At 43.4% G+C, this 11,894-nt stretch overlaps 2 protein-coding genes across 3 annotated transcripts; both read left to right on the top strand.

Moving 5' to 3' along the window:
- The first annotated feature begins 563 nt into the window (after positions 1–563).
- peds1 (plasmanylethanolamine desaturase 1) lies at positions 564–7,347 on the top strand. Its single transcript, XM_035160235.2, has 6 exons — positions 564–751; positions 2,228–2,347; positions 2,510–2,601; positions 2,700–2,844; positions 2,991–3,203; positions 3,286–7,347. The coding sequence occupies exons 1-6, from the start codon at positions 616–618 to the stop codon at positions 3,405–3,407; spliced, it is 828 nt and encodes a 275-aa protein (XP_035016126.1). The 5' UTR covers positions 564–615; the 3' UTR covers positions 3,408–7,347.
- Positions 7,348–8,232: 885 nt separating this feature from the next.
- LOC118111561 (ubiquitin-conjugating enzyme E2 variant 1) lies at positions 8,233–11,013 on the top strand. 2 transcript variants are annotated; one of them, XM_035160238.2, is made up of 4 exons: positions 8,233–8,349; positions 9,265–9,413; positions 9,898–10,023; positions 10,448–11,013. In XM_035160238.2, exons 1-4 carry the CDS (start codon positions 8,328–8,330, stop codon positions 10,592–10,594), a joined length of 444 nt encoding a protein of 147 aa, XP_035016129.1. In that variant the 5' UTR covers positions 8,233–8,327; the 3' UTR covers positions 10,595–11,013. The 2 variants fall into 2 exon arrangements, with proteins under 2 accessions (XP_035016129.1, XP_035016128.1); XM_035160237.2 differs by lacking the exon at positions 8,233–8,349 and adding an exon at positions 9,093–9,115.
- Positions 11,014–11,894: the final 881 nt, after the last annotated feature.

Below are 11,894 nucleotides of genomic sequence, written 5' to 3'. Positions count from 1 at the left end.
AGCAAAGTTATGTTTTGTTTATGAACTGAACTTTGTAAAATATGTCGTTTTAAAAGGTGACACACTGTGAACAGGCCCCTTAACTCTTCATTAGCTTCTTCTTACATCAGAATTAGAACCGTGGTTTTATTGCCAAGCAGGTTTACACATACAAGGGAGTTTCTGTGGTGTATTTGTGCAAGTATAAATATAAAAAACATACTAAGCAGTGAACAACTCACCTGTTTCTGTGTTGACATGTTTTGGGGCCTGTTGCTGCTGCAGCTTCACAATCACGCAGGAAACAGAAGCCGCTCAAACACCTGCCCAGGTGTTTTTAATTGTAGATTCAAGCCACGTGCTCACCGACAGCTCCATCTAGCGGCAGAGAGCAGAGCGCACACAGGCCGGGTGGGGCTGGGGTGATGCGGGTTTTTTTTTTTTTCTCGCTTCCCCCATTGGCCACTCAACTGTGTATGTAACACTGTTCCGTGCGGTGATTGGCTGCGGATCTCATCGGCTTGCTCCCGATTGGCCCGAACCTCAGCGTTGACCGTGGGCTGAGAAAGTCGATGCTTCCGCTGGTTCCTGGCTGCGAGTGGAGACACTGAAGGGGCTGGACCCGCCGGGGAAGAAATGGCGAGGACGGTGAACGAGAGCGAGTGTGGAGGGGAAACACGGAGCCCGGAGCCGCAGGGACCGGGCCGAGGGGCGGCCAGATGGGGCCCGCAGCACGCCGGGGCCCGGGAGCTGGCCACCCTGTACTCGCCAGGTGAGTGGATCCGCTCAGGGACTCGTTCCCCCGGTTCAAGTGTCTGCGAGTGGCGTGACATGACGACTGGTTGTGTATGTAGTTACCAAGTCGCACTGACTCTCACCTACTGACCAACCACTGACTGAAACACCGGGTAATCGGTGACCGGTTCAATGTAACGACACCGAGCCACCGGAGACAGTTGTGGGTTTGTTACAGTCACTGTGTTGTTGCTGTTCCTACACAAAGGGAATTGGTTGAGTGTCGTTGTGTCTTTGACATTTGGAGATCTGCGCAGATTCTCCGGAGGATCCACCGCCCAGCTCCAGGCTCAGCAGCCGCCCTGAGCGATCACAACGGCGGGGGGACTCAGTGTCAGCCCGCTGAAAGTCACCGAGCAGCCATCACAACAAACTGAGTAACCAACTAACAAACTGAGTAACTAACAAACAAACCAACCAAGAAACTTACTGAGAGTCCGCCCACAGACTGAAACTCACTGAGCAGCCATCACAACCACCTGAGTAACTACGTAACTAACAGAGTAACCAAGTAAATGAGTTCCTAACAAACAAACTAACAGACTGATCAACTATCTGATCAACTAACTAACTAACTAACTAGCTAACCGAGTCACTACACTGTTTGCTAACCAACCAACTAACTAACTAACTATCTACAGGAAACAAAAATCTAATATAAATATTGTAAGCACTGAATAACTCACCTGTTTCTATGTTGACATGCTTCGGCAGCTGAGTCAGGCCTCCCACCATTGAACTTGATAACATTAAAGTGAATGGCCTTACCGCCTGTTGTGCAAACACATTGGAATTGGAACCTGAAACCAAAGCTGACCTGATCAGATGTATAATGCAACAAAGACGTGTTACCTGGCTTGGATCATGGTCTGGACTTTGAAGTGTCTGTTATGTTTTTTCTATTCGTAGACATTTTTAGCTTCTTTACGCTTATTTTTGTGTCTTTTTATATTTGTTAACTTTTCTCTGTGGTCACTTTGTGTCTTTTATAAATATGAATGCAAACGGCCACACAGAGGCCCGGGCAGCTGGCTGCTCGGTCAGTAATCTGTCTGTGCTCACGAGGATCTGAATCTGAGAGCTCTAACTGTGGAGAATTAGACTCTTGCTGGCGAATGGTGGGTTTTTTTTTGGTGGGAGCATGTGTAGCGTCTTTCTGTGGGGCGTGTACATGTCCTTCAGGCCCAGCTGCTCAACAGCATCATGTCACATCCTGAGTGCAGAGGAATGTTTCCGTACTGAGTGTCACTGCTCTAAAGAAACATCTGATAATTAACCCTGCTGACTGGATCCCTAACCTTTGGACATTAGTTTGATTGGCATGAGGGTCACATCCAGTTCAGTTGCTGTGACCTGGAGATATTACATAATTGATAATCTTATCAGGAAACAGGAGCAGCAGGCTCATGTGCTGAAGTTGTACTAATATGTTTTGCTCTTGTTTTTCTTTCAGGCAAAAGATGTCAAGAATTGATCAGTGTCGTCCTCTGCTTCTCTCTCATGGCCTTCAATTTCATTCACCTCCTTGCCAATTTCCATCTGGGGCATTTGTGGTACATTGTGTTGGGCATTGGTAAGTGCTGACTGAAGAATTCTGTAAGGTCCTGTTGTTGTATTGTCAGTGTTTGATTAGTTCCTTTGTTTTTTCCAGATTTGCATTCAAAACAAGTGTTGTTTGTTCTCCTTTTATTTACGAGGCTTTCTCTTATCTTCTCGTCCTCAAACAAATTTTTAGTGGCAGGAATACTCACCGCAGACTTTGCATCGGGTCTTGTTCACTGGGGGGCCGACACATGGGGATCAGTAGATCTGCCCATCTTTGGAAAGGTATTTATTCATTTTTCAAATCTAGAATCAGTTGTTTATACTCCATAAATCTTTCCTGCATTTACAAAGTGTATTTCTGTGTCTGATCTGACCTGCAGGCCTTTATACGACCATTTAGAGAGCACCACATTGACCCCACAGCCATCACCCGTCACGACTTCATTGAGACCAATGGCGACAACTGCATGTTGACCATTGTCCCTCTTGCAAACATGGCCTTCAACTTCCTCACCCTCTCCCCTGGTGTGTTTTTATATCAACAAACCCAGCCTGACGTCTTCTGCCTCTTAAAGATGCTGTAATCTGATCTAAACTGCTTTTTGAATGAAACTTGACAGACGGCAAATGAGTTTCTCTCTCAACTTGTGTCCCTCTTCTTTTCATTGCAGCGGACATTTACCATAACTACCCCTGGTTCTGCTACTTATTTGCACTAGCCATCTTTGTGACCCTCACCAACCAGATCCACAAGTGGTCGCACACGTACTTCGGCCTTCCCGGTTGGGTCGTGTTGCTACAGGAGCTCCACATCATCCTCCCCCGCAAGCACCACCGCATCCATCACGTCTCTCCTCACGAGACGTACTTCTGCATCACAACAGGTTCGTCTTTTTACCTCCTGATGAAAGAATTAGCCATGATGAAGACCTGAGGCAGATTTGTCACTGAGCTTTGTCTCTGCAGGTTGGCTGAACTACCCACTGGAGAAGCTGGGTTTCTGGAAGAACCTGGAGGATCTCATCCAGGGTGTGACCGGCGAGAAGCCCCGGTCTGACGACCTGAAATGGGCTCAAAAAGTCAAGTAACGCTGCAGGCTAACTGCACCCTACCTCAGAAGATGCTGGCTCCGTCCAGGCTTCTCATCCCCTCTTTTGCCTCACTTAAACTGTAATCCATAGGAAGGAAAACTAACAAACAGTTTCTGATGCCATAGCTTTAAGTCTTGCACATTTTGTCTGTTATTCAAGAGGAGGGCTTTGTTGATTGAATTTCTCATTACTTACTCATGGAGATCATTGTTTAAAATTGCAATATATCTTTAACTTAATGTATATTTAACACAACTCATCACTTTTTTTTCGGAGACATACACAGGTTTTGGTTAGACGTATAATTTGAAATCGCTGTCCAGGGAGATTAAAGCATTTTTCCTCATGTCAGAAAATTCAAACAATCCCATGAAAGGATACTTGAACGCTTGAACACTCGCCTTTTTCTCCTCCAGAGCCACAACTGTTCATTTCGAGAGTTGATGAATCTTATATTTAGCACTTCTTTATTTTCTCTGGATCAGTCGTTTCATCTCCACCTCATTAAGGGTCTATTTGATTTGAAGTATTAAACATGGATTTAGGCCATAGTAAGCCGTAGAGCTGGGGGATACAGGATGCTTTACCAATGTTGAAAGCTAAAGAACAAACCGGTTGATTACTGTTACATTTCTCGACTGTTTTAAAAGGGGAGGTGATGATAAGATTAGGGTTTTTCTTCAGTATTAACAGTTCCCGTAGAAGAGTCAGTGCCACTTTACAGCCAAACTAGACACCAGCATGATAGACGACAGGTCTGACAGCGCAGAAAAACACCTTTTACAAAATAAACAATATAGCTGTCAGATACTTAGCAAAGATTTTCTTTTTCTTTTATTGTTTTTAGATATCATTGGTTCCAAACACAGCAGATGAGACATTTTTAGGCTTCGTGGGGACGTACAGTAGTTTGATGTGAACGAGTCTCATGGAAACGCTCGTAACCGTAGTTAATGTGGCTGCTAGACAATTAGAAAACTTAGGGAAATATACATATATATAATGCTGTTGATGTGCTGAGTCATTCTGGCCCTATAGTCTTTCCAGATGATCGCTGTGTCCAAGGAGAAAAGCATTTTTGGGTAAAGAGAAAGTTCTTTGGGAAAGAGGCGCGTGCAGTTATGTCTAGTTGCCTTAACGCTCTGTAAATGCAGCTTTTGTGTCTTTTGTTGTTCCGTTTCTGTTTTATTTGCAGCACTTCTTCTGCGTCTGTCTGGGGTTTGTGTCTCAGTTAGTCAGACACTGATCCTGAAATGTCATGTGCCAACTGTATGTAACGTTAACTCCATTTACACCTGGCATTAGAACACGTTCTGGTCGATCGGGTGATGCTTCACCACATTAAAAGTACAGGCACCCAGGATCCATTGAGGACGGATTGTGATCTGATTGGCTAAAGCCTCTCTGGAGGTTGTCAGGGACGCATTGTGACCATATTGAACACAAGTCTTCATGCTATTATGTTGTTAGTCCACATTCAATGACTTCAGGGGTGGAAATAATAATCTCCCATGACTGTTCTGAACCAGCGAGGTAGCAGCAGCTCAGCAGTTAGCAGCAATGAGCCAGTAAACCTGAAGCAGACCTCAATAACACAGCGTCACTAATGGCTGACATCTTCTTTTTATATCTTTTTGTGCCGTTTGTCATGCAAACAAGAGGAAGATGTGACCTGGTCGGATCTCAATTGAATCTCAATGTGGACACTGGGGACATTAATACCAGATGTAAATATGATCAGGTGAAATCATATCTAGACACAATCTGGATTTGAGACGTATTGTAATGCCGGGTGTAAACGGAGCAACTGTCTCTGTTCCTCACATCTTTCTTTTCTTTTGTAATGTGAGAAGTAACTGTCCGTTTCAGAGTGAAACATTCGAGTGATGTCGCCACAGCGACTAACGTTGCCGTCTTGGTAACTGTGACAAGTTGAGCTGGTGATGTTACAAGGGCTTCAGTGAAGGTTGACGAGGCAGGACTTTCTTCACTCCTATACATGAGATTATGTAATTAGATTAATCGGTTTAATTTTTTTTTTTTTTTAAATGCTTCAGTTACTAATCTGTAAATGTATTGTACAGCGAATAACTATGCAGTGTAATAAGAGGCCCTTAACTATACGTCTTAACTCATATGATTAGGTTCAAATGCCTTTCTATATTTAATAGTTCACACATATTTACTTAGTTGGAGAACTGGAGTTCTGCAATGTACCTACTTAACAAACTGCATGACAAAATTACTTTAGCGAATGAAGATGTCACTTAAACAGACGTAGGAGTGCATGTGTAGAGCATGTCTGCTTGTGGAAGCAATACACTGGGTCACCAGCTTTCCTTTTGGGTTTGTGTAAAACTAACACGGACCAAGGAGGATCATGCTCACTCCAAATGAAATTTATTCTTACCTCTTTAAAAACATGACCCCAAACTTTGACATAATTGTCCCGGGTTTGAAGAACCAAAATTTTACCTTCATTCCAAGGAAAGCGTGATGAAGATGTTCAGGTTAAAATGGGAGAAGCTGACCTCGTTCAGTCGGGTTGACCAGGTTCAAGGCTTAATTATCAAGCTTCTGGTGTTAAACTTTAATTTTAGTTGTACTTAACTTTGAAACCAAAATTCTGTTTTGTATCATGTGATATTCCGGTTTTTGAATCCGTTATACTTGATTAGATACAATTATTCACCACAGGTCAACAGCAGAAGTACATGACACATTGCATTGTACTTGTAGAGAAGTATTGTGAGAAGCAGTTCTGTGTGGACGAGTGTAATTTTTGCTGGTAAACGAATGGCATCGTGTGTCTCTGCATCAAAGTTTTAAGGCCTACGTACAAATTGTAGTCCTGCTAATTCTTTATTGATTAGACAACATTATTACGGGCAGAGGTTACTGCCATCAGAGTTTGGCGTTGGCACCGCTGAATGTTTCAGTGTTTCAGTTAATTGCCTTTTTGTGGTAAGATAAAAAAGTAATGATAAGGTAATTTTGTGTTTTTGTGAAACTAGGACAGGCTAAGATTTTAGACAAGATTGACCATGATTAGTTTGGACAAAATTGACATTAAATATGTTGACCTCATAATAGAATAATCTTTGCTTGGATACAGACTTGCTATCATTGCTATTTAAGGCTGTAACATGTATCGACTTATTCTTCATTCTGATTCTCCAGATGATCTCAGGAGTGTGGTTAAGCGGATTAAAGTAGTTTAATATGAATTTGTAAAAAAACACACAAAACACCCCCATGAGTTGAAGTTAGAGACGTTATTTATTGGATAAAAGTTGTTTCAATCACTTATTTGTGTCAGATTCGTTTGGCAATATAGCCGAACGATATAAAATACAGAATAGGTTCTGTTGTAGCCATATATCAGTGCAGTTAACTTGACCTCTTGTTCTGAGGTAGAACTTGTGATTCAGCTGTGTGTGGTTTTCCTGCTTAGAGACAATGGGCTATCATTAGTGGACTTGAAGGGTATTTTGTGACAATGTGCGGTTAATTACATATTGTTCCCACCGGAAAATATTTTGTGGAAGCAAATGAAGTTGTCAGTGAGTGGGGTGGGTGGTAATTGTTGGTATGTTTGACAGGCTGTGTTCAAATCAGTTTTGTAATGAACCCTGGACTTTTTATTGAATTGCCTTATTCTCTCCCTGATTGGTTTACTGTAAATCTTGCCGACAACGTGGGAAAAACAATTCACCGGCTGACTTTAAATTGCCCTTCGTTTGCCTCGCACTTCTTCTGAGGCAGGACCCATATGGATGTTGTAGGTGGTTATATTTGCTGGTGGTGATGGAGTTTTAGATATCAGAATAATGCCTCGATGCCTTTTTGTTCTCTTCCATGTGGGAGACTTACAATGTATATATTAAACTGTATTTATAAGTAAACTAAAATAAACAATTGATTATTGCTGCTTCTCGTTTTGTCTCATGCCGTTCTTTCTTTCCCTGCTTTAGCTTAAAGATGCTTTACATAATTTTCCTCTTTTTTTTACCTGCATGAGCTCACTCTGTTGGGAGTTTACAGTGAGTGTTAATATATGATATTTTGACATGTCACAGTAACAAAAACAATCTAAGTGATAAAATACAATAATGGAATCCTTTTTATCTATAAAAAACTACATATGTTTTATTTCTTATTATAAATACGATGTTAAAAAGGCCTATTTCTGTTGCATAGATGTAGTAGAACCTGTTTGGAAGTGAACCTCTGTCAGGCCTATTTAAAGAATAATACAGGTGATATTTTTTTACAGTCAACAAATACCACAAAGGCACCAAATCCAACCGTTTTACTCCTTTTCCTCAAGACGTTTCTATTTCTCTATGTTGTTTATGGAACATAGACTTGAGCTCATGGGCTCCTACTTGACATATATCTACATATCTTTAGTTTTTACACAAGGTAATTTCATTTTTTAAATATTTCTACGCCTAAATAATGACCTTTAACAGCTTTACAAGAGTAAACACTGCAATATGAGGATGTGGATTTATTAACACTTGTCCTAGAGTGTGTTTCCAGCAGCAGGGTGGTGCATGTGGTAAAAAGGTAATAAAATAAACTAGTAATAGAGTAATAAAAACTCCACTGATTGCACATGTTAAAGTACTGACGCGACATGTCACCTAAGGGCTAATAAACTAAAATTAGCAAAATGTAACAGGACGAATTTGAGCATCGTCGTCAAACCAATTAATTAAAACCATTAAACTTCTTAACCGTTACTTTCTAACTGTGAACAATATAAAAACACGTGACATCAAGGGGCCTCACTCTGTTTCTCTGACAAACTACAGACCCCGAGATGCTTTGCGTTTCTTCCGCGCGCACACACACGCCCCGTCGGCCACAATTGGTAAAACAACGTGCGCGCTCCCGCTGAGCAGCGACAAGATGGCGGTCGCCGCCGGATCAGGTAAATTATCCAGAGAAAAGAAATCACAATGAGAAGATGTCGCTGATCAACCGGCGCCGCGAATTTTCCACCTTCGCGGCGACAGGCTCCAGGAGCAGCGTGACTGGGTTGTGGCGCGGCGGCTCCGTGCTAAGCTACATGCTAACGCGCAGCCGCCGAGGAGAATGAATAGGAAGGGTTAGCCGTGTTAGCTAAGCTAGCGTGAGTTGAGCTGGACGCGAGGATGAGGACAGAGTGACTGTTGATAAATAGGGTTTCACGTCGTTCAGAGCGATGCGGGTGTTTAACATGTATATTTAACGTGTATATGACGGTGTTGCGTGTTGGTTTTCATTTACTAACGTGATCTAAACTGGGAACCGAGCCGCAGCTTCTCCCGCGGCCGGGCGGTGTTAGCTTATTTGCGGTATTGAGCAGGGACCCGATAGCGGATGTGTGTCCAAACCCCCCCCCCGAATCCCTCGCGTTACTCGTCAATAACAACCCGGGGTGGATCCACCCGGAGCCTCTGTGCAGCTGTGGCTCCTTCGTGTCGGTAGCACAGACTCACTGCCGGCTCGTGGAGCAACTGACGGTCAGTGGAGCCGTGGAGCCGGGTCGCTGCAGCAGCTGACGGTGCCACCGGGTTCGCACGACGGCCCAGTGCAGCAGCAGCAGCATCACACCTCACTGCAGAGGCCGAGTGATGCAGCACCGTCACTGCCTCAGGTTTCACCAGATGAGCTAATGACTAACGTGTCTCTCTCTCCCTGAAGGCCGATGACAGGTGGTCAAATCGAGACGTGTCTTATTCTCTGCTGCTCGTTTCTGTGTCTGGCTGATGGGAGCTAACCCCACCTGTCGTGTAGGGGAAAAGGTGCAGCCAGGTTTGGGTGTAACAGCTTTTTGCATTGCTTGTGTTTGTCCTCAACGCAGGCGTTAAAGTTCCTCGCAATTTCCGGCTCCTGGAAGAGCTGGAGGAAGGTCAGAAAGGTGTGGGTGACGGGACGGTGAGCTGGGGTCTGGAGGATGACGAGGACATGACCTTAACCCGGTGGAGAGGAGTGATCCTCGGCCCCCCGAGGGTGAGTGGTGCCTCGTTAGAGTGGGGGACAAACTGTCCTGTAAGCAGAAGGTCTCAGTGTCTGCTGCTGCGAGTGAATGTCTCTGCTTGGATTTTAAACTGGTGCAAAGGGAAACTGATGAACGATGCTGCATTAATTAACAAAGTGAATGTGAGGCGATGGAGCAATAAAATAATTAAGTGAAGAGGATTTATCACCACACATTATCACAAAATGACAGGAGGCAACAGGTTGATGTCTCCATTATGAATTCCTTTTTGCAATCAACATTTTAGCATTGATTATTTTTAATGCTGCAGCTAAATATGCATCTGTCATGAATATTAACAGCCCTCAGTAGATTAGGACATTTTCCAGAGGGTGGTGGATATTAACTTAGGACAGACTAGAGTTTACAAAACCTCGTGTCACGTCTGAAAATGACCTGAGTGCTGTTTGTTGATGTTTGCTGCGCTGACCTCTCGCCTCTTGTTTCTGTCCACAGACGAGCTATGAAAACAGGATGTACAATCTGAAGGTTGAATGTGGGCAAGGGTACCCCGAGTCCCCCCCGTTTGTCAAATTCGTGACGAAGATAAACTTGAATGGCGTGCACACCTCCAGCGGTGTGGTATGTAAACCTTCTACACCGGGTCTTATTCTGTGTTATGTCGTCTATGATTCTCTCGATCTTGTTCTGAGATTGGTTCCACTCAATCTGTAGGATGTGTTATTTATTCTTAACTCAAAGAGTGATTGTGCTCCTTGCAGTTTTTCAAATGCAGCAATACAACACCCACAAATTTATATGTCAGTGAATATTTTTAAAACGAGTATTTACCTTGTGGGGGGTGACTCGCTTTTTCAGCAAAAAACTGATTGGAACATAAAGGAAGTCATGAGACCGTAAAGTGTCTTACGATCTAATTTCTAACATTTTAACCATTTAGAAAAGTAGAAGCTAAGACAGACGTATTCTGACTGTGAACTGCAACACAAAAACATAATGGGAGAGCTAAAGGCATCGTATCAATCCTTACTGGTCTGTCCTCCAGGTTGACATACATGCGGTGACTGCACTGGCCAAGTGGCAGAACTCCTACAGCATCCGGATGGTGCTGCTGGAGCTGAGACGGCTCATGACCTGCAAGGAGAACATGAAGCTTCCTCAGCCGCCTGAGGGCCAGATCTACACCAACTGAGCCCCTTCCACGCCTGGCTCCATCTTTTTCTCCTCTTCTTCTCCTCCCTGCTCCCCTTCAACTCTTATAATTTGCTTTCATCCCTTTGTCCCCCACCATCATCCGCCATGTGACATTCCACCTCCTGCCGATACCTTGGCTAAGCATGTACACACAGAAACACACACACACGCATATATATACACACACACACACTCATATATTAGAACATTCATGAAAAATTCATTCCAGGCCCCTCCCCCCTCCCTCCCCCATCACTGGAGCTCTGGGCGGACTTGATGTGACGAGGCAGGCGGAGTCCTCAGTCCACACCAGATATGTTCATTCGAATACTGTACATCTTACTAATCTTCTTTTTATTATTATTTGTTAAAAATAATGCAGATTGTACAATAACATAAATAATCTTATTGAGTGTACCTCTTTTGTCTGTTGCCTTTTTTGTAACATTAAAAACAAACAGCCACTTAACACAGTTGCACATGGTTCACCAGACGGTGTGTTGCTGTAAATCACGAGATAATCTTCTTCACCTCCAAACCCTGATATGCAAACCAAGTTGAACCTGGCAAATGATGTTTAGAATGTCTTGTCATGTGGTCAGATGTCTAATGAAATATTTACTTCGGCGTGCGTTGACATGGGCTTGCACACTTTATTTTCAAGTAAATGCACGACTGCAGCTCGGCAAAGTGCCAAGAAGTGGTCGCCTTGACCTCACGTTTTCTTTCCTTCTATGTAAGAACTGTCCAAAGTGAACATTCTTATCTACACCACTATATCTGATCTAAATATCTATATGAGCATAGTCTGCATATCTGCTGTAGCTCTGCATTAGTCCCAGTTAAACCATGCTTGAAAGTAGAAGTGGAATCAGCTACCTCTTTTGGTCCTGTGTAACGTCAGAGGAGTTATCCGACCTGTGAAACTGTTCTTTGCTTCTTCACGTGACAACTTGTGTTTCTTTCTCCATTTCTTGCATAAATCTTACTTCACGCATTTGTGTTGTCGTAGATCACTCGTGAAAGTTTAAACGCAGCGTTACTGCAGAGCGACCGGAACCATGTGCAGTGTTTGTTTATATATAACGTGTGTACTCGAATGACCCAAGTGGATTCTTTGGAAATGTGATGCAAGCTCAGACCAGTTTAAGGCACAATGAGTTTCCCTTGCGGTTTTGAGTGTAATGCTTGGTTTGGACTGTTGTGAAATTTAGACATGTTGCTCACGTCAAGATAAACGTCAAGACCTTGGATGAGCCCTTATCTTCTTTTTCTAAATTCAGCACCATAATCAGGTC

The sequence above is a fragment of the Hippoglossus stenolepis genome, chromosome 6 (assembly GCF_022539355.2).
Source record: "Hippoglossus stenolepis isolate QCI-W04-F060 chromosome 6, HSTE1.2, whole genome shotgun sequence".
NCBI classification, from domain to species: domain Eukaryota; kingdom Metazoa; phylum Chordata; class Actinopteri; order Pleuronectiformes; family Pleuronectidae; genus Hippoglossus; species Hippoglossus stenolepis.
Note: the sequence above shows the minus strand (reverse complement) of the source record. Positions and strands in the feature narration are given on the sequence as shown.

What these genes read in the sequence shown, in the direction of transcription:
- peds1 (XM_035160235.2), top strand. Translation starts at nt 616, where the DNA reads ATGGCGAGGACGGTGAACGAGAGCGAGTGTGGAGGGGAAACACGGAGC. An exon ending in GTACATTGTGTTGGGCATTG is followed by an intron (nt 2,348 to 2,509) that starts GTAAGTGCTGAC and finishes ACAAATTTTTAG; the next exon opens with TGGCAGGAATACTCACCGCA. An exon ending in GTACTTCTGCATCACAACAG is followed by an intron (nt 3,204 to 3,285) that starts GTTCGTCTTTTT and finishes TTGTCTCTGCAG; the next exon opens with GTTGGCTGAACTACCCACTG.
- LOC118111561 (XM_035160238.2), top strand. Translation starts at nt 8,328, where the DNA reads ATGGCGGTCGCCGCCGGATCAG. An exon ending in GGCGGTCGCCGCCGGATCAG is followed by an intron (nt 8,350 to 9,264) that starts GTAAATTATCCA and finishes TCCTCAACGCAG; the next exon opens with GCGTTAAAGTTCCTCGCAAT. An exon ending in TGATCCTCGGCCCCCCGAGG is followed by an intron (nt 9,414 to 9,897) that starts GTGAGTGGTGCC and finishes TTCTGTCCACAG; the next exon opens with ACGAGCTATGAAAACAGGAT.